Raw genomic sequence first — 22516 nt, 5'->3', positions numbered from 1 at the left:
TCTGCGCTTTTATGAACAAGGTTCTGTGCAGTTTACGTTTACGTCTTGATTTCATTTACAACTGCAAACTGTCTTCTGCGCTTTTACAAACAAGGTTCTGTGCAGTTTACGTTTACGTCTTGATTTCATTTACAACTGCAAACTGTCTTCTGCGTTTTTACGAACAAGGTTCTGTGCAGTTTTCGTTTACGTCTTGATTGCGTTTAGACGTAAATCTGCGTTTAGACGTAAATCTGCGTTTAGACGTAAAACTACGTTTAGACGTAAATCTGCGTTTAGACGTAAAACTGAGTTTAGACACAAATCTGAGTTTAGACGTAAATCTGCGTTTAGACGTAAACTGCGCTTAGACGCAAAACTGCGCTTAGACGCAAACTGTGTTTAGACACAAACTGCGCTAAGACGCAAACTGCGCTTAGACGCAAACTGTGTTTAGACGCAAACTGCGCTTAGACGCAATCTGCACTTAGACGCAAACTGCACTTAAATACAAACTGAGAATTAGCTTTTGCATCATAATAGTTTTTTATTGAACGAACGCAGCTCTTGGTTTTAATCGCTGTAAGATTTCCGCTGCACTAATTCACCCCCCCCCCCCCCCCCCCTCTTAGTGCTCTCGATCCTAACAATTGGTATCAGAGCGGGGTATTTCTCATTTCGGATTTACACCCGAGAGAAATGGCTCTTCAAGAGGGCTTATCGGTTGTTCGTCCACCGTTCTTTAACGGATTGGACTACACTTATTGGAAAACTCGAATGAGAGTTTTCTTGATTTCTCTAAATCTGGATTTATGGAATATTGTTGAAAACGGTTTTCAACTTCCCTCCAAACCGATGAACGAATGGTCGGATTTGGAGAAGAAGTATTTTTCTTTAAACGCAAAGGCTATGAATGCCTTATTTTGCGCTTTGGACAAAAATGAGTTCAATCGGGTTTCTTTGTGCGAAACGGCTTTCGATATTTGGCGCACTCTTGAAATCACGCACGAGGGAACTAGTAGAGTCAAAGACTCGAAAGTTAATATTTTACTGCATGATTTCGAGCTTTTTCATATGAAACCAAGCGAAACCGTTGTTGACATGTACACCCGTTTTACGGATGTCGTCAATGGTTTAAAATCACTTGGTAAAAGCTTTTCGGATTTTGAACTCGTTAACAATGTTTTGCGCTCACTTTCTAAAACTTGGGATTCAAAAGTAACTGCTATTCAAGAAGCTAAAAACCTAAACAACTTACCACTTGAAGAACTAATTGGTTCATTGATGACATATGAAATGGTGCACAATGCATATGATGAACATGTTGAACACAATCACCTTCCAAAGAACAGGAAGGATTTGGAACTCTGGACAAATGAATGCCACTTGAGCGATGACTCAAGTGATGAGGACAATGATGAACAAAACAACCTTCCAAAGAACAGGAAGGATTTGGGACATAGAACATTTGAAGACCACTCGAGCATAAGCTCAAGTGATGGTGAACTTAAACTACAAATGAAACGAAAATTAAAAAGCAAAAAGAATGGAACTACTTGCTTTAAACGCAAGAAGAAGAATAAAAATTGGGATGAATCGAGCTCCTCCGAAGACGAAGAAAAAATCAACAAAAGCGAGGCGGCAAACTACGCCTTAACAGCCTACAACGTTGAGGTAATGCCTTTGGTTTATTTTGAAATTACTTGATGCTTTCATGATGTAGTTTTCTTTTTTAGTTTAGAATTAATTTTCTTGAAAATTACATGTTAAAAAAAAAAAATTAATTACAAAATTATGATCATGCTAGTAATTTCGAAAATGATAATATTGCATATTTTATGATAAACAAACAAAATTATTTTGATTGAAAATATGAAATCATGGTTAAGAAGTAATAATGTGCATCATGTTTGATTAACATTGTTAAATGAAATCACGCTTGATTTAAAGTAATGCATAATAATATTAAATGGTTATGATACAATGATTAACAATTTTATGCATGAGATTTTAAGTTATTCATGAACATGAGCTTGTTTGATCTTCATGATTTAAATTCAAAATCTATAGCAAAAATCATGTCTGAATGCATGAAAGTACTAATTTCATTTTCGGATTCACTTAACAATTGGTATCATAACAATCGGATTTTCTCATACACTTATGAAAAATATTTTTCTAAAATGGATTTGATGAAATGATTCCTGCTTATAAATTCCATCTTGAAATATGAATGATAGTGTCTTTGCTTGCAAAGATTTGTTTCACATACATATCTCCTATGATTCATATGCAGAAAAAGAATTTATAAATCATAATACAATGAGATTTCTTATGCAAAAATAAAGTGCTTTTGTGATTCTTTGCTAAAGAGAATAATTATTAAAATCATGATCTTGATCATTATAACATGAAGCTCTTTATAAATCAAGATCGTTCATTATGCTCCCTACATTTATCAAAAAGGAGTTCTTCAAATGAAATGCAACTTGTCTTTTGATTTCATGATATTTTGTGAATTTCGAAATTAATTTTAATGACTTGATTATGAGTTTTCAAGTTGACGATTTGATTTGAATAAGTTATGTCTAAATCATAATCATGATCTTGCAAAATTGAAATCACAAATAATATCTTTTGGTATTCATGAATTGATACTCACAATATGAAAGTATTGGTATTCATGACTTGATTTTGATTGAAACATTATATGCTTAAATTAATCATTCTCCTATGTTTCAAAAATTCCATAAATGCCTTATGTGATGATTGAAAACTAACTTGCTTTATGATGAATCACGAATCATAACTTGATCTATGATGCCTTGAAATGATTGAAATATTTAACACTTTTATGCTCTACCCCCTACTTTCTTCTTGTTTTCATTGATAAAATGGGGAGAAGTTTTGATCATGCATGGTAGGATATAATTTGACAAAATTGATACCATCATGACATGAAACATTTATGATGTGCAATTATGTATGCAATACTTGTGCTTTCTAATTATGATGTGATGTGTTGCATATGATATAAATCATGATTTAAAATGCTATGAGTGCTAAGTTACACACTTTGAGAAGAAATTGCTATATTGAAATATTAATGTAATTATGAACGGTGATATGAAATTATGCATGTAATACTTCAACCTACGATAACGATGCATGCAATGATAAAATATTCATGATGAAAAATTGTCTTGACATTCATAACTTGATTATTCATCCTTTGTCATGATTTTGAAATCGTTGTAAAAGGAAAAAGAACTACAAAACTGTATTCTTCCTTTCTTTTTGACAATGACAAAGGGGGAGATAGCTAGCTTGCACAAGTCAAGAAGATGCAAAAACTTGATTGCTAACTTGCTTATTTCAAGAAGCAAAAATTGTCTTCTTGAAAATCACTATCTTGAATATCTCAAGAAGCAAGACTTGCAACCTGCACATTACAATAGGAAGCAATAATCATGAGCCTACACAAGAAAGTTATCTTGCATTTGCTTTCGAAGTTTTTGCTAGCCTGTATATTGCGAAACTTGTATATCGTAAAAATTGCTAGCTTGTAGTCTAAAGAGAAGCGAAAAGTTGCTATCTCAAAAGAAGCATATGTGCTATCTTGCCTATCTCAAGAGGCAAAAATGCTAACTTGCACATCTAGCAAAACTTGACAAATTTGCATATCTCAAGAAGGAAGAGTTGCTTTCTTGAATATCTCAAAACTGCTAGCTTGCATATCTAAAACTTGATAGCCTGAATATTCTAAGCATGATGTAACATTTGCTAAATTTTTTGGCTTCAAAACTGCATGATGATAAAACTTGATATTATGTTTTTCATGCAATAAGTTAAACCAATATCACAAACACTTAATTATGATACTTCTCCTTTTTGTTGATGACAAAGGGGGAGAAGTATGTTGATGAAAGTATGTTGATGACATTACATGTGATGCATAAGTTTATGCATATGTTCATGTTGACGTGTTGCAAGTATTCATGATGAATATTGCAATGACTTGAATTCAAGGTTCTATCAATATGGTATATTGATAGGGGGAGTTTGTTTAAACTCTGGGAGTTAAGGTTAACTCCGTTTATGATGATATGTTGCTTGGATTTTTGAATCTAAGAGTTTCTATCAATATGACATATTGATAGGGGGAGTTTGTTTAAACTCCGGGAGTTAAGTTTAACTCCGTCATCAAGTGGTTGTCATCATCAAAAAGGGGGAGATTGTTGAATCTCGTATTTTGATGATGAAACTACTTGATATATGTTTATGATTTAATCTGCGTTTTGAGTGACGCAGGATGCTTTGATCAGGATGAGACAATTAAAGCAGGAAAATCATGTTGTGCCGGAGGAACATGTCAGAAGATTGGACGTCGGGCCGGTGGATCGGTCGACGTATCGATAGAAGGCTTCGGGCCGTGGACTCGGGCATCGGGCCAAGAAGAGCGGGTATTGTGCCAAGGATATCGGAGTTGCGGAGTCAACTAGCCGATTGGGCAATAGGCTGCAGGAAAGGACATGCCGGACAACTTGGTTAATTGCTTAGGATTAATTGTCTCGATCGAAGTTTTGCTTTAAGTGTGCAGGATTAACTACGATAAAAGATAGACAAGTAGCAGGAGTTGCGCCGGAGTCAAGTTCATGATCACTTTGGGAGTTCGAGAGTTCGACGGAAGTTCGGACGGTCGTCGGAGGTTCTGCGAGAACAGATCCGAGAAGTCCAGAAGCTTGCCAAGCGAAGCTCGTCGGAACTAGCCAAGTGGATCGTCGCAAAGTCCAGGAGTTTGCCGGAAGTCCGCAGGAGCATCACCGAGGGTTCATCGGATGATCGACGGAAGTTCGCCGGAAACTCGCCGGAAGGAGCGATTGACGCACCGAAGCAAAGCTGCAGAAGTTGTCTTAGATTTAATCGTAGTTAGCACGTTGATTAAGTTGGAAAATGGGAGGTGATCCCATTGGCTTAATCTTGGGGCACATGGGCCCCTGAAAGACTGAAATTGGGCCGAATGGAATGAACCATTCGGACCCTGATTGCACCAGGAGGTGCAACCGCCTAGGCCAGGAGGTGCAACCGCCCAGGCTAGGCTTTCCAGCGAGGCTGGGCGGTGCAACCTCTCCAGCCAAGAGGTGCAACCGCCCAGGGCTCAGTCTCCAAGCGAGACTGGGCGGTGCAACCTCCTCTGTCAAGAGGTAGCACCGCCAGAGCTCAAGTTTCGAGCTCTGCCAAGAGGTGCAACCACCGAGCTCGGTCTTCGAGCTCTGGCAGAGAGGAGCAACCTCTCTGGACAGGAGATGCACCGCCCGAGCTCGGTCTTCGAGCTCTGGCAGAGAGGTGCAACCACCTCTGGCAGAGAGGTGCAACCACCTCTGGCAGAGAGGTGCAACCTCTCTGGTCAGGAGATGCACCGCCTGAGCTCGGTCTTCGAGCTCTGGCAGAAAGGTGCAACCACCCCTGACAGGGAGGTGCATCCGCCTGAGCTCAGTCTTCGAGCTCTGCCAGGCGGTGCAACCTCTCCAGTCAAGAGGTGCAACCGCCTGATCCCGAAATTCCGGGATTTGATCGTTTTGAGCTCCAAATTTGAATTGGGTTGGGGCCTATAAATACCCCACCCATTCAGCACTGAAAAGAAAAAGAACTCAAGCCGAAATCTTGATCTTTTCAGTGGTTCTTAGAGCTCAAAACTGCTAGTTTTTCCTCCTCCTTCTGTTCTTCAAGTTTGAGTTGTAAAGAGAGGAGAGAAAACATTTGTAAGGGTTGTCTCCTAAGCCCATCAAAAGGAGTGAATCTGTAAGAGGGTAGTTGGCCTTCGCCTATTGAAGGAAGGCTTCTAGTTGACGTCGGTGACCTCATCGGTGGAGGAAGCCAAAAGTGGAGTAGGTCAAGACTGACCGAACCACTCTAAATCTCTGGTTTGCGTTTATTTTGAGCACCTTATCATTACTGCAAACCTCCTACTTAGCCTCTGCTATCTGCGCTTTTACGAACGAATTCTGTGCAGTTTACGTTTACGTCTTGATTTCATTTACAACTGCAAACTGTCTTCTGCGCTTTTATGAACAAGGTTCTGTGCAGTTTACGTTTACGTCTTGATTTCATTTACAACTGCAAACTGTCTTCTGCGCTTTTACAAACAAGGTTCTGTGCAGTTTACGTTTACGTCTTGATTTCATTTACAACTGCAAACTGTCTTCTGCGTTTTTACGAACAAGGTTCTGTGCAGTTTTCGTTTACGTCTTGATTGCGTTTAGACGTAAATCTACGTTTAGACGTAAATCTGCGTTTAGACGTAAAACTACGTTTAGACGTAAATCTGCGTTTAGACGTAAAACTGAGTTTAGACACAAATCTGAGTTTAGACGTAAATCTGCGTTTAGACGTAAACTGCGCTTAGACGCAAAACTGCGCTTAGACGCAAACTGTGTTTAGACGCAAACTGTGCTTAGACGCAAACTGCGCTTAGACGCAAACTGTGTTTAGACGCAAACTGCGCTTAGACGCAATCTGCGCTTAGACGCAAACTGCACTTAAATACAAACTGAGAATTAGCTTTTGCATCATAATAGTTTTTTATTGAACGAACGCAGCTCTTGGTTTTAATCGCTGTAAGATTTCCGCTGCACTAATTCACCCCCCCCCCCCCCCCCCCTCTTAGTGCTCTCGATCCTAACATGTTCATATTAAAATTCGTTATGAACTCTGAAAAGGAATTTGGTAGGGACAGAAGCACAATGTCCACACACAAGTTATCCTCTAGGACCATTCCTAGACATGTGAATTTCTCTATCTACTCAATCATCTTTAAGACATGGTTCCGAACCGGTATCCCCTCAATCATCCTAGCACGGAAGAGGCTCTTGGATATCTCATATCGCTGAGTCCTTCCATATTCCTTAAACAGTTTACGAACATATAGGAGAATAGATCTGACATCCATCTTTTCATGTTATCTCTGTAACTCAGGAGTCATAGAGTCAAACATGTAACACTAAGCAAGAGTATAGTCATCAATGTACTTCATGTAACGAGCGATCTCATCCTCGCTTGCCCCTTCCTCGGGTGTAGGCATCACTGTATCAAGGATGTACACGATTTTCTCCATCGTAAAAATAATTCTCAAGTTGCAGAGCCAATCCGTATAATTTGGACCAGTGAGACGGTTAACATCAAGCATGTCATGTAAGGGATTTGAATACAATATTTTCTAAAAATAAAGATGCAGTAGAAATATATAACATGGAGATTTTATACAAATATTTTTTATACAAATAAATAATCAAGATATGAACTTCTATCTTAATATGATTCCACTATTTTATTAACGAGTCACAGGACACTCTCAACGCGTGAAACGAAGTCTCCAGTAGACTTCTAGTGGGGATCGGAATCCAATCAACGTCTTAGTGTAACCTCGAGGGACTCGCCCATTCACACTAAGCCCGAAAGGTAGGCAACTCTTGCCGATCACAACTCCTTGTGATTCTCATCCTGTTCAGCCTTCGAATTATCATGGTCTCGAGGGGTCGACCAACTATGATGTTCGGTTAAGTCAACACCATCGTTACAAGATGAATCTGATTCGATGATATACCCTCGAGGGACTCGACCAAGCATACCATATTCTCAGGTCACCGGTGACATCTCTATGTCGTAGGTAAGATAGCGAATCGCGATATAGGTAAGCCTCAAGGGGCTCGACCATCTCAACCTACACCGGGAATCGGTCCCTACCTATAACAATGGAAGGCCACGTGGGTCAATCTAATTGTCTCATGTTTGTCGACTTAATATTATCGAGAGAGGGGTTTCTATGATTTGGTCTCATAATATGATATGTCACACATATACATATTTAATATATATCTACATCGCATACAAATATATATACATATCTAGTAGGTGTATAAGCAATCACACCAGATGATCATGGACCACAACCTAATGTGATTAGGCCCGAGCCAATGGGCCTAATCACTCACATCAAGATCTATATGTGCAACGGTGCATCTTCATATCCTGTGATCGTTCATCTCGTCCTCGTCGATTCTGTCAACATCTCGACGCATCTCCATGCATCGCGACCGTCATTCTCGTGGGTCTCACTATCGCTTCCACGCTCCCACTACGTCTCCTCGTGTGATTACAACTTAATTATAGGCATGCAGGCCCGATAATAAACGAGAAATATAATAGAGACTCGCAGGCCCGAATAATAATAATCACAAGTACACGCAACACACTATCTATGATCATCTATCCATACATCATACATCACATGTATAAATCATCATCATGTAGAACTACTAGATAATAATAAAAATAATAACTAATTAAATCTTTTAATTAATTAATATTTTTGAAATAAGGGATATGTAAGGAATTTTCTGAATTCAGATGGGCATTTTCAAAATTTCTTAAATTTCGAGGGGCAAAACTATCTTTTGTCCAGAAAACCCTAAGCCCCTTTCTCCCTTTCCCCTACTGTTGTCGTTGCCACCCTACCAGTGGCGGGCAGTGTGGCAGAGGGCGAGGGTGCTGCCCCCGCCTGTGGGCAGCACGCCCGCTGGCGACGTTGCCCCTATTGGTGGGCACCCCCCCTAGGTGGCTCTGCTCACGAGCGACGCCCCTCTTTTGGGCAACTGTCGCTATGGGCACGCTTATAAGTGCCACAAGCGCCATCGACCTCTGTGGGCAGGTCGCCCACATGTGCTGCCTGCCCTTGCAGATGCTGTGGCCGTAGGCAGCACCCGCGGGTGGGGAACTCGCGAGCTGCCAACCACACCGACCGCAAGCCTACTACAAGCAAGACGCCAGTCGACTGCTGTAGGCGTTGCCCCTATGCATGCGCCGACGTTGTGCTGCCTGCCTACGACTACCGCTACAGGCGACTACATGCACGCAAATCGAGGGCAGCAACTATTGCTACTCTTTCTCGCTTTTGCGTCAACGATTTTGACGTCAAAAGTTTCTCCAAAACACAACACATGCAGTTTAAAACCAATCTTCCGCACGAATAACCTAGCTCTAATACCACTGTTGTGCAATCTTGGGGGCGAGATCATATACGCAGCGGAAGAACAAAAAACAAAATCCCCAATTTTCCAAAGATTTGTTCGTCATCGTGTGAAGATTGGTGCGTAAAATTCTACGAAACTTAAAACTGCGTATAGAGTAAATTGTGTTACCTAGGGAGATCGTATATCCCTAAATCCTTGCATATCTCTAGGAGAGGGTGAAGGAGGTCAAGCGCCCTTCTCTCTAGCAGTAATCCACATAGTAGGGTTGCGACGACGCTCCTCAAAACTCCAGGCCTGCTCTGAGGTGGAGATGGGGAAGAGAATATGAGAGGCAAGCAAAGACTCTATAGCCTATGAACCATTGAATCCCTCTTATTTATAAAGGTCCCCTATCAACTTAACCATAATGGATCCTCCCCTATTAGGTATTGAATCTCCATCCAACAACCCAAGCCTCTTAGATTAGTGGATCTCTATCCAATAATCTCTCAAGGGCTCTTATTGGATCTCATTCATAAGATCCAATAATTCATGGGCTTATTGGATATCCAATAAGATAGAGGGTCTGACAGATATCTCATATATGAACCTTTACTCATCGCAATACCTACCATATGTGTGCGACCCTCTAGGCTCAATATCAAGCTGGCCGTGAGTCATATACGTTAGAACTCCTTCTGGCTCAGTGAATTATTATCTCCATAATAATTCACTCGACTCATCGACTGCGAACATACCAGGCCACTACGCCGTAGTCCCCAAACGACATAGGGGAATCCAATTTATTGAACCTGTCTGTCCTCAATTATCGTATACATATAATCTCTTATCCATATAATATCCCAGAGACCGTATATCGAGTATGGTGTTGTCAGACCCATACAGTTTCTACTTGAGTCTCGCTCTAATCGGATTCTCCTAGAGAACTCTTTCTCTCTCAATCCTAATGACCCTAACCAGGGATTTGTCTGAGCAAGAACACATAAGATATTTCTCTCATGACACCAAGAGTGGATGATTCCCTATCGACACTCAATAGCCCTTGTAAGGTTGACTATCACTCTCGATGACCAGTTGTACTAGATCTGGGACATCCAAACCTATAAGTCTGGTATCAAAGAATGGAACACTCATATAGGACATCCTTGGTATCTCAAGTTTAAGGATCAGATATACCACTGGGACTACGAAATCATTGTTTGACAATAAGATATTATCAACCATTTAGCATTCCGTAAGTGGATCAATTAATGAACTCAATCTCCAATGAGCACATATATTATATCCCTAGTGTCCCAACATAAGCAGTTATGAGACCAACTGCATCCATCATATGGACAGGTATACAACACACCACTCTATCCGATTATCTCGATGTCTCTCTCGAGTAACCTATGACCGGAATTATTTAGGATCTATGTTTAAAGGCAAACCGGTCTCATTATTATGATTTCATCACGATCCGATTCTCATTGTACAGATCCAAGGACATCACAATATATACATGCATATATGTAATAGTCAATATAAAGTAATAAATGTCAAAATATAATAAGCAAAAAGATTACGTATCAAGTCATACGTGGAAGCTCAATAAATGTTCTCTTATTATGGCTAGTAGAAAGAAATGTCACACCTTATATAGGTTGCAAGCTAAAGCTTGTGGTGAGCAACTGAATGCTACAGAAAAATATTTCAACATGGAGTTGTGGCATAGGCGACTGGGACACATGAGCAAAAAAGAGCTACAAGCTCTTTCCAAGAAAGAGGTATTGTCAGACCTCATATGTACAAAAACTCTTGGTAGATCGTGTTTAAACAGATGTATATAATCCTTTGAAGACAAAAACTCCTAGTAGATCTATTAATGTTCCTAGCATCAATGGTGCACTTTATTTTGTCACTTTTATAAATGATTTTTCAAAGAAAGTTCAGGCCTATGCTATGAAGACCAAAGATCAAGTTATTAATATCTTCAAAGAGTTTCATGCCAAAGTTGAAAGAAAGATAGAAAGACAATTAAAATACATAAGATCAGATAATGGTGATTAGTATATAGGATTATTTAATGATTATTGCAGGTCACATGACATCCAACATAAGATAACAGTTCCTAGTACACCTCAGCATAATACAATTGTAAAGATGATGAAACACACAATCATGGAAAAGATTATATGTATGCTTTCACAGGCCAAGCTACCTAAAAGGTTTTGGGATAAGGCTTTGAGGACTACAATTGATGTGATCAACTTGTCCCCATGTACAGCCCTAGATAGTGATGTTGCATGATATGTATGGTTAGGAAAAGATGTTTCCTATAAGCATTTGAGAGTATTTGTTATCATGTATTTGCACATGTTCCAAATAATGAAAGATCTAAGCTAGATGGTAAGACAAAAGAATATATTTTTCTTAGTTACTCACATGATCAGTTTAGTTACAGCCATTGGGATCCAAAAACGTATAAAGAATTTAGAAGCAGAGATGTGGTCTTCTTTGAGGATTTAAAGAATAAGGCACCAGCCAAGACTTCTGCAGAAGGATTAGCAAATTGTTATCCAGTTACTCCTCCAGTATATTAAGGTGATGATGGGGGAGATGTGCAGGAAGATGGTGTAGAGCCTAATGTTAATCTACCTGTAGGACATGTTGAGCAAGAAGGATTTAGAGAGCAACTTCCCGCAAAATCTTAATTGAGAAGATCTTCTAAATAACGTCAACTTTTCAGAAGATACTCTACAGATGAGTATGTGATGCTTACTGATACAGGTGAACCAGAGAGTTACCAAGAAACAGTTGAAAGTAAACAGAAAAAGAAGTGGTTAGTTGATATGTAGGAAGAGATAGATGCTCTTCAGAAGAACTACACATATGATTTGGTGCTATTACCAAATGAAATGAAAGCCTTGAAGAACAAGTGAATTTTCATATTAAAGACTCAAAAATATTGTTCTCAACCAAAATACAAAACTAGATTGATTGTGAAAGATTTTGGTCAAAAGAAATATATTGACTTTGAAAATATTTTTTCTCCTATTATTAAAATGTCTTATATTCATGTTGCTCTTGGTATTACTGTTAGCCATGACTTGAAGGTTGAACAGTTAGATGTGAAGACAGCTTTCTTTCATGGTGATTTGGAGGAAATTTATATGGAGCAACCAGAAGGCTTCAAAGTCAAAGGTTAAGAGAATTTTATCTACAAGTTGAGGAAGAGATTATATGGGCTGAAGTAAGCTCTAAGACAATGGTATAGAAAGTTTGATTCATTTATGACAGAAAATGAATACAAAAAAACGACTTCAAACCATTTTGTGGATATCAAATAGTTTGGTAAAAATTTTATTATTCTCTTACTTTATGTTAATGACATGCTTATTCTTGGAAAAGATATGTTTATAATTGATAGATTGAAGAAGGAACTAAGTCTTTTACAATAAAGGACATGGGGCCAGCAAAGCAAATACTGGACATGCAGATTTCCCATGACAGAAAAAAATAATAAGATTTGGTTGTCACAAAAAAAATACATCGAGAAGGTATTGGAAAAGTTTAGTATGAGCAATTCAAAACCAGTTAATTCTCCTCTTGTAGGTCACTTCAAGTTGTACTCAAAACAAAGTCCGTCAAGTGATGAGAAGAATAAGAAGATGCAAAATGTTCCTTATACTTCAATAATTAGAAGTTTAATATATGCAATAGTATGTACGAGGCCGGACATCACATATATAGTGGGTGTTACTAGTAGATTTCTTGTAAACCTAAACAAAGAACACTGGGCAATAGTGAAGTGAATCTTTAAATATCTTAGAGGGAGTTCTAAAGTTTATTTAAGCTTTTGAGATGGACCACCTGTGTTGACAGGTTACACAAATACAGATATGACAAGAGATCTAGATATGAGGAAGTTCACATCATGTTTTATACTTACTTTTGCAGGGGGAGCTATGTCATGGCAATACATATTGCAAAGGTGTATTGCTCTCTCCACCACAAAAGCAGAATATATTGCTACTACAACAGATATTTAAAAATAAATGTTATGGATGAAATAATTCTTACAAAAATTGAGATTGAAATAAAAAAATTATGTGATGAATTGTGACAACTAGAGTGCTATCCATTTGTGTAAGAACCCAACTTTTCATTCCAAATCAAAACATATAGATATTATATACCATTAAATTCGAAATGTACTTAAAGAAAAGCAATTATACCTTCAAAAAATTCACATAAATGATAATAAAGTAGACATATTGACAAAGACCTTACCAAAAGAAATACAGAAGATATGCCAACAGTTGGTCAACATAGCTTCACATTGAGGAGTCTTAGAACAACCTCTCTTATGGGCTGAAAGAAGAGGTTGTTGGGCTGACAGCCCATAGTTTAGCCCATTGTGGGCTTTAACAGCCCACCTCCCATTCTCTAAACCCTAGGTCCAAAGTAAGAGGGTGTAGTAGCTACGAAAATAATAAGAAAAAACTATAGTAACGAGACAGAATACTACACCTATATGATTCCAAAAAAAAAAAGAACAAAGCAAAAATATAAAAGAAAAAAAAAGAAACAACAACAACACTAAAAAACTATTCTTAATCATTCAAATAAGATCTACAGTAGATTCTTACTGTGATTATTTAAAAAATTTTGAATATTATAAACAATGACATAATCTTTATATCTCAATTATTCTTTTAAAATTATTAGTAAAGTTTTGAGCAAAGATTAAAATTTATATATTCATTATTTTTATAACAGATTATCTCTAATTTATGTCGTGATTTTTATCCTTCACATTAAAAAAAATTTTCACTTAAATTCTATTTGATTATGATTCTATTTAATTTTACTACATAATATGCTAATATTGATTATGATTCTATAAAACAGTAATGTGACATTAGATTTTCTTGCTGCATGTTTCCTCCATTCCCTGTTGCCTGCTGTTCTCGTCCCCTCTTCACATCTGCAACACAAATGAGAATGCACTTATGAAATGTTCCAATATTTAGGCAGAAAAAAAGAGAATAAATCAGACAAATTAACTGAAGAGGTTTGATGTTTACTTCGTCCTCGAGGATTCGTGGAAGGACCACACCCGTCCCCCTGCACTCCCTCGCTGAACCGGCTCGTGCAGAGGGAACGAACCGGCCCTGGACCGGGCGGATTGGCCGCTGTAACACCCCAACCGTTCATCAAAATATCAACAGGAGGGAACAAGGCCGCATTATGATGAAGCAACAAAGCAAAATAAGGAAACCGGGTCAACTAAGATGAGGTAGTAGCCAGCCAAATATGATGAAACATCGCCAGCCAATGCGTCGTTTCTTTGGCCTTCCACGAGCATTAGCATTAACTAAGATGAGGTAGTAGCCACGTAATCAATACCCATGAAGCCTTTTTAAAAGGATCAAAGGCATTAATAATTAAAGGAATCGAAATCAACTATATTCACATCCCTCACGAGATACACGAATAGACGGATGCGTTTGGATATCATTTATATTTTTAATCTCAGTAAAAATGAGATTACTAAATCTATTTGATGACCACCATTAGGTAAATATGCTTGGAAGTAACCATTTTGGCATGCAGAGAGAAAACTCCAAACAAATATCAACCATTCATGATTGCAAGCTTGATTCCAATTGAATACAAAATTGCTCTTCCTCTGCTTAGTTGATATATGTTCCGTGGAACAGTGTTGACTGATATTTTTATTCAGCAAAAAGATCCATCAGCACAAAGATCGAAGTGGTTACCTCCTCAGACATCATCCTCCCTATAAATCAGGTATGCATTGCTGCAGCAAAAACTGAATGCCAATGCCCTCCCAGCAGAGGTCGGAGGCGAGAATGCACACTGCGAAGGCTCTAATATATTACCTGCCAAGAAACTCTTCCTGTAGCAGATAAGAAGCAAAAATTAGCCCATATAAACATTATTTCAAGTTACGTGTTATAAACAAACTGCCAATAAATCACAAGAAGAATGTTGCAAACTAAAGAAACTCCATGGAGTCATAGCAAAGTTGATATGAAATTGAGTCTATGCACACATGAAAATGAATGTCATAAGTGGAAGATTCGTCTACTCTTTAACCAAAAATTTTCAAATAGCTTTGATATAATCTTACAAGGGAATTAACATCATTTATATTAGACAATATCGACTGAGTTATGGCCACAGTTCAATCAGACAAATACCTTGCAGAATCCAAAAGTTGAGAGGCTATCCGCTTCTGTCTCTGGGATGGCACAACCCAGATGGCCCTAAAGCCACAGAGAGCAGGCACAGATTCCTCCTCACAGAGAACAGCTCCGGTTTCCCATTGATCAACCCGGGTCTTATTTGTCAGACCACTTCTTCTGGCAACATCTCTCTTAAAGCTAAACCCTCCAAATTGTAAGTTCGTGCATTGCCTTTCTAAATTCTGCGTCAGTTTGCCTGAAGATGTCTTCCCAAAGTTACCATTAGAAGATTTGCCAGAGAGAGAACTCGGTATGACTCTATGTGCAGCTTTTATAGGTTCGGCGACAAGGCAGCCAATGATCCGATGATTCGCAATAAACAGATAAACCTTCATCCAACATCAAACTTCAAACGCATGAGCAAATTGACAGCATATATAATTTATTTCTACTTCGTAGATTGATCACCTTGCAAAGCTTGTGGAGAAGGTGACCATCAGTAAACCCAAGCTCCTTCTCCATTGTCTTAAGCACTTCTTGGACCTGAGAACACGGGAAAAGGGTTTGGGATGCTGGAATGTTGATTAATCTATCTCTATCATTTTAACAAACAGTTTGCGAGCACTCAAAAGAAGAATAAGTAACCTTGCGCGTGTGAGACGGAGGATCACCATCAACCACCAATAGAATGCGGCCGCCGTCAACACTAGTTGTCGTCGAGATCACCCTCTCGTCGCGCCAGCCCTGCAAATCAAATTCGACACGCTACAGAACAACAACGAGCAGCGGATGTAGAAACAACCCGATTAATTGCATTGAAAACCGGAAGGACCTTGAATTGGATGCCGTCGTAGTAGTTCTTGTGGAAGGACCGGTGGAACTTCTCATCGGCCTCATCCCCGCAGGCGTACATCATTCCGCAGACGGAGCAGGAGCGGAGAAGGAAGTCGGACTGCCCCAACTCCAGATGGTACTGCGCGTAGCTCCGCTTCTTGTTAAGGACATTGCCGACGGACTCGGACGATGAAGTCGCCGGCCCACTCGACGCCTTCGCCTCTGCTTCCCCTCGATTCTTTTGCTTCCCGCCATCGCAGTCGCTGCTCGATTGGAATTCGCGAACATGAACGCCGACACGCAAAGATTAGACGAATCAGAGACGGAGGGAACAGATACCTTCGATCAGGGGAGGGCTTAAAGAAGGCGCTGATCTTGGCCTGCTGCATCTCGGAATCGGGAGCAAGCAATGAGGAGGGAGGGGCGCCATGGCGAGTTTGACGTCCCCTTATCTTTTCGCCCTCGGGGATTTCGAAAATTTTGCCGCTTCCCGCCCTTTTTATTTTTGTTTCGGTCGTGCCGCCCTCGCGGCGTCGATATCGGATCGGGAATCCGGAATTGAATCCGGCTCCGGATGATATATTTTATTTAGTTCTATTATTCCTTTTTTTATTTTTTATTATATTTAACATTCTTTTGCCATTTCCGGTTAAAATTATTTTTTAAAAATATATAAATAATAATAAAAGAAAAAGAATGGTGCAATTATTAGACCCGCATAAGCTGCATCAAAGACTATTGCGTACCCAAGTTGTGCGCTTCAAGCATACACTGACCATGCTGTCATGACTGCTAGGACAGCCGGAGTGCAATCTTACACCATACTCCAACTCTTCGAACATTTCAGGTAAATTGACACCAATCAGTAGCAAAGCTATGCAGGTAATAAAGCAACATGTAAATAAATATAAAGGGTATGACACACCTCCTGGAAGCATTCATTAGTGTTGTCCCAAACTATGCTTCAAATAAACCTTCAAAAGTTTTGAGGGGACGTTCTTCAAAGTGAAGAAAGCGAAACAATTATTTATTCGCTTATTTTTCGTCAATGGGTTTCACAAAACCTCAAATTCGTGATTTTCGTGCTCAAGTATTTTTGGGCCGTCGTTATTGAGCCCCACCTGGATATGCGTTTGCTCACGAATCACGGACCAAGGTAGGTTGGTAGATGATTGGGTAGGCACAGATATGTATGTAAAATATGTCGTGCGAGTTTAAACCATTTCGGATCTCTCTCGTTAACCTATAACCAATAACTTATAACCTATATACATATACATATATATATATATATACACATGTATATATATACATATACATATATAAATATACATGTATATATACATATAAATATGTAAATATACATATATATATATATATATGTATATATATAACCGCCATGTCTCCTCTTCCGTAGAAAGCCTTGCGCCGTTCTCCATCTCCTCCCTTCGTCTCCACAACCACGGTCGTGTTCGTCGTCGCCATCAGAGATCAGATCATAAGAAGCAGTAGTCGATCCCATCGCCTTACCGGTTGATCCTTCGTTTCTTGATCGTCTTTGGCGTTTCTTCTCTCGCGATGACGGCGACCGCTGGTAACCACCTTTGCCTCCTCTTGATTCTCTCTTAGATTTTGTTCTTACTTATAAAGAGTGTGCTCTGATCAATCTTCTTCGTCTCGTCTCCGTCAAACCTCTCTACCGGGGATCGGGATCGATACCCCATTTCTCGATCTTCTTTGATGCCTCTTTCCCTGATGTGATGGTCGTCGGTGAACCCTGTTTCCTATCCTTATTCCTCTCTTATAGTTCTTCCTATTCCTTATTCCCCTCTTATTGTTCTTGATCTTGCATACGAATAGTGTGTTTCTGTAAGAACTTATTTGGCCTCTGTGTGAAATTTATGGCGTATAGGAACTTATTTCCTCAAAAAAATTTCTGATCCAAAAAATATGAACTAGGATATCTTTTTTTGTGATTCATTGATGTTTCCGATACAACGCACGCAGTCCTCCCCGCCCCACACCCCCACCACCACCACCCCCCCACCCCCCAACCCAAACCAAAAAAAAAGAGATCCTATCTATGGTTTTACATCCAGAAATCATGCATTAATTACAAAAACCTAACATCCTATTGGCAGAAAAGAAAAGCTAACATCCCACAATTGTCCTCTCAAACCACTATTGTCGAATCATCTTCGAGCTGGAACTCAGTTACTCTACTCCTCCATCCTTCCCTGTGACTACGTCCTAAAGCCTCAACTGATCCCAAATTATACATCAAAAAGAAAGAAACAGAGCTTACTGTGGCATCAGTTCAACCTAACAACGCTTATTCCCAATAAATTTAATGATGCAATACCCAATTGCCATGCCAACAACATTCAAGAGACAACAGTTGCACAAATGCTTAGGAGAAAAGAAGAAGTAGAGAGATGAAGACAAACAATTAATGTCCTCCTTCTAGCGTCGAAATATTAGAGAATAAATATACTGTGGCTGATGAGTCAGCATGGCCAGGTCTGCGGATCGATGTCGGGAGTCTTCTATCGGCTGAGCTGGATGCGGAGGTCGATCAGACCCTCACGGTGGGGTGTTAATCAGCGTTCCTCGGTGTGCCGATCCGAGTGCCGTTTATGCCGAGTCACATCTCTTCATCTCCGGGGTAGTTGGCAGCTTGTCTAATTACATTAGATGGCGATTCCCAGGTTGAGATGCTCGCAGGGCGTGGGGCATCGCTTTCCTATAAAAATGGCCTTCGTCGGGTGATTCTCGACTTTGGCCCTTCCAACAAGCAAGTTCGCGGGTTGATGTCGGGAGTCTTATGTCAGTTGAGCTGGATGCTGAGGTCGATCGGGCCCTCACGGTAGGGTGTTGATTAGCGTTCCTCGGTGTGTCGATCCGGGCACCGTTTATGCCGAGCCCCATCTCTCCGTCTCCAGGGTGGTTATTCCCCTACAAAAACTGCCCTCGTCGGGTGATCCCTGATTGTGGCCCCTCCAACGAGCAAGTCAACGGAGTATTCAATTGATTTTTGCCTCTCTCTAGGGCCAGATGCCGGCCATAGGTCTTTATTAATATACGAGGGTCGGTCGTACGCGGGTTGGCATGGTGGACGTGTCGAACGGTGCCTTGGTACGGATTCTGACCTGGAGTGTCTTGGGGGTGGCGCCATCTCGGGATTCCCGGGACGAGATGTGCCGAGCAACGCCTTGATATGGATTCTGACCTAGCGTGTGGTATCGGTTGTGACGTGTCTTATGCCTAAAATATGTTTTATCACCGGGCATGAAGATAAGTTCCCGTCAAGTTAACGTGCGAACTTATGAAGATTTTTCAATGCCTGACAATATACCGAAACCCCATCTAGTCCTGTGCCACCTTGGGGGTTCCAGGGTGCTAAAATAGCTGACGTTTTGTGTGCAGTTATGGCTTACAGAAAATAAGTCGTGGCAAGCGAAAACGGAGCCATTTTGGGGTAGTTCGGCTCGGCGCGGTGAGCGGTTGCATTGCAGCACTTCAACATGTTCGAACATGTATTTTTATAAGTAAAAATATACAAAACCAAGGCAAAATAGGCTATCATGTCTCTATACAAGCATACAAAAGCGTTGAACGGTTCGTTGAACGAAATAGTTGTGGGTGTGCGATAGCCTGACAGTTCGCTCTTAATTTAAATTTTATTTTGTAACTCAAATTAGCTTTCATAGATACACAAATACATCGGTATTCATAGGCTTCGTAAATATATCTACACCTTAATCTTTACTTCTGTAATATTTCATCTCGATTACTTTACTCTTCACTTGATGTTTGAGGAAATGATTATCGCATAAATGTATTTGCTTCTATCACGATTGACTGGGTTCTTGGATAACTTCAGAGTTAGAGTTATGACAAAAAATCTTGGTCGACATATTTTGTTTGAATCCGAATTCTTCTGGTAGATTTCTGAGCTATACAACTTGAGATGCACATGTAGCTATTGCAATATAGTCTGCTTTTATTGTAGATAGTGATACAATTGGTTGTTTCTTATAACATCATGAAATTGCTCCAGATCCCAAAAAGAATATACATCCAGATGTACTTTCCACTAGCAATATCTCCTGCATAATCACTATCAATAAATCCAGTCAAATAAGAATTTTCTCTTATCATAAAGAATACTGAAATCTCGAGTCTCATTCAGATAATGCAAGATTCTCTTTACTGCTTAAAGATGAACTTCTATTGGATTCTTCATATATCTGCTTATTAAGCTGACTCCATATATGATATCTGGTCATGTTACTGTCAAGTACATGAGACTACTAACTATCTACCTGTAATAAGTAATATCAATCTTTTTACCATTTCCAGCATAACTAAGCTTTAGACCACATACAACTAGAGTACTAACTTGCTTACTTTTGTCTATTTTGAATTTATCAAGAATTTTATTGGTATATATCTTTTGTAAAATGAAAATGCATGTATCTTGTTGTTCAACTTTAATACCAAGAAAATAATTCATTAGTCCTAAATTAGTCACATCAAATTCTTTATTCATGGAGTTTTGAAATTCATGAATCATATCATGATAATTACCAGTAAAGATTAAATCATCCACATATAAGCAAATAATTAATATCCTACCTGTATCTTTTATGTTTTGCAAGTAAAATATGCTCATAAGGACATTTTTCAAATCCATGTGTTTAAAAAAAATGAATCTATACAACTATATCATGCTCGAAGTACTTGCTTTAAACCATATAAAGTCTTCTTTAATTTATAAATTTTCTTTTCAGAACCATTTAACACAAATCCAGATGGTTGTTGTATATATTTTTTTTTAATTCACCATGTAAAAATGCTGATTTAATATCTAATTGATCAATTATTTTGAGCTGCAAGAGAAAGTATTAATCACAGTGTTTTGGTGCAAATATTTCATCATAATATATTCCTTTATTTTGCTTTAAGTTTTTTGCAATGAGGTCTGGCCTTATATTTCTCAATAATATTATCTTGCTTTAAATTTATTCTTTAAATTCATTTTTCACCTATGGGTTTACGCTCTTGTGGTAAGTCAATTAATTCCCAAGTTTGATTCTTCTAAATGGAGTTAATTTCTTCTTTCATCACCTTTTCTATTTTTCATCACTTGATGCCTCTTCAAAAGTGATTGGATCACCATCAACAAACTATGCAAAGTGTATTAGAATATCTTCGACTTCATCAATAAATTCAAGAACATCAGTCACATAGTCTTTCATCCAGCCTGATTGTCTCCTTGTTCTTTTGGAAGTTGTAGGAAAATTTGTTCTAGTTGGCATGATAAATGTAGGTGAACAACAAGCAGAAGAACAAAATTAGTATATCAGATGAAGAATTATTTTCAGCTGAAGCTTTATAAAGAGAACCAACTTCAAATGAATCTACAACTTTATCATCTATAATTCCCTTCTCTTTGTTGCTGCTAACTTCAACATTTGCAGCTGCAAATTATCAAACTAAAATTTATCCAAACACTAACAACAGAGTTCACTAAATCGATTTTCATAAAATTTTAATTATATTTTAACAATTCTAAGTATTTATGCCCAAGAAGTTTTTCGCAACAGGGTTCGAGATTTAAGAAATACAAGTTCCATCAGTGCTGAGGAGAGAGGAAGAGAAGAATACATGAAGAAAACACAATAGGAAACATCCGAAATCCGGAGAAAACCGCGGAAGAGGTAAACAGATGAAACATCAGTGCACCGCATCACAGATGCAGAGAAACCCAACTCAAGTATTTATTCAAAACAAATCTAATCACGCAATACCCCATTGCCAAATGCAACTCATAAGTATTTATTCAAGAAACAAAAGATCCACCCGTGCTAAAAGAAAAGAAGAGATAAACAGATGACGGAAAATACAATATGCAACATCGAAGATCTAAAGAAGGCCAACTCTCTTAATCACGCAAAAACCTGAGTTCTAACTACTCCAGGTTTCAAGATTCAAGAACGACACCTCTACCGGTTCGGGCGCTCCGCCGGTCGCATTGCCGGGAGGGACGTCGAGGGCGTAACTGAAAAGACGGATCTCTGCGCCACGGCGTCCCGCTACCGGTTAAACTAGGTAGACGACAGCTTCGCCGGGGAGAGGCCAGTCCTGTCAAAGGAGAGAGAGAGAGAGAGAGAGGCGCCTGATGAGCATTTGCACCGATCGCCGAGCAAAGGTAAGGAAGGGGAAGGGGTGGAAACCCCAAGGAGCGGAGGAGGGCAGGAGCGTCCTTGCACTGGCTGCTGGCGCCTTTTATACCCTATCATCGATAGATGACCAGATCTAGAAGCTTCCCGTAAGTTCCTCCCAATAACTGTCTCGGCTGATCACAAATCCATAACTCATTGAATACGTACACGCGTATAATATACCCATTTAAACGATGCGTATACCAAGACATATATCGGGCATGTTCCAGGAATATTATATGCATGTCCC

The 22516-nt window shown here is 39.3% G+C and overlaps 1 protein-coding gene and 1 long non-coding RNA gene across 3 annotated transcripts; one reads left to right on the top strand and one right to left on the bottom strand.

The window, feature by feature from the left end:
- Nucleotides 1-13869: 13869 nt before the first annotated feature.
- LOC135584247 (protein CHROMOSOME TRANSMISSION FIDELITY 7-like) lies at nt 13870-16492 on the bottom strand. Of its 2 annotated transcripts, XR_010514742.1 has the most exons (8): nt 16379-16492; nt 16038-16302; nt 15851-15949; nt 15674-15748; nt 15221-15594; nt 14777-14916; nt 14081-14188; nt 13870-13980 (listed from the first exon to the last, which is right to left on the bottom strand). XR_010514742.1 is itself a non-coding variant. In XM_065190106.1 (6 exons), the coding sequence occupies exons 1-6, from the start codon at nt 16426-16428 to the stop codon at nt 14781-14783; spliced, it is 999 nt and encodes a 332-aa protein (XP_065046178.1). In that variant the 5' UTR covers nt 16429-16492; the 3' UTR covers nt 14458-14780. The 2 variants fall into 2 exon arrangements, 1 of the variants encoding a protein (XP_065046178.1); XM_065190106.1 differs by lacking the exons at nt 13870-13980; nt 14081-14188 and having other exon boundaries at nt 14458-14916.
- Nucleotides 16493-17467: 975 nt separating this feature from the next.
- On the top strand, nt 17468-19953 carry LOC135676463 (uncharacterized). Its single transcript, XR_010514308.1, has 2 exons — nt 17468-17633; nt 18560-19953. It is a non-coding gene; the product is annotated as an uncharacterized LOC135676463 (long non-coding RNA).
- Nucleotides 19954-22516: the final 2563 nt, after the last annotated feature.

This window comes from Musa acuminata, chromosome BXJ1-6, assembly GCF_036884655.1.
Source record: "Musa acuminata AAA Group cultivar baxijiao chromosome BXJ1-6, Cavendish_Baxijiao_AAA, whole genome shotgun sequence".
NCBI lineage: Eukaryota > Viridiplantae > Streptophyta > Magnoliopsida > Zingiberales > Musaceae > Musa > Musa acuminata.
The sequence above is the reverse complement of the archived record's forward strand: the minus strand, read 5'-3'. Positions and strand labels throughout refer to the sequence as shown.

Bases quoted from the DNA above. Each gene is read 5' to 3' on its own strand.
- LOC135584247 (XM_065190106.1), bottom strand. From the start codon at position 16,428: ATGCAGCAGGCCAAGATCAGCGCCTTCTTTAAGCCCTCCCCTGATCGA. The intron at 15,950-16,037 runs GTCCTTCCGGTT...TTTGATTTGCAG, and splicing joins ACGACGGCATCCAATTCAAG to GGCTGGCGCGACGAGAGGGT. The intron at 15,749-15,850 runs GTTACTTATTCT...CCGTGTTCTCAG, and splicing joins CTCCGTCTCACACGCGCAAG to GTCCAAGAAGTGCTTAAGAC.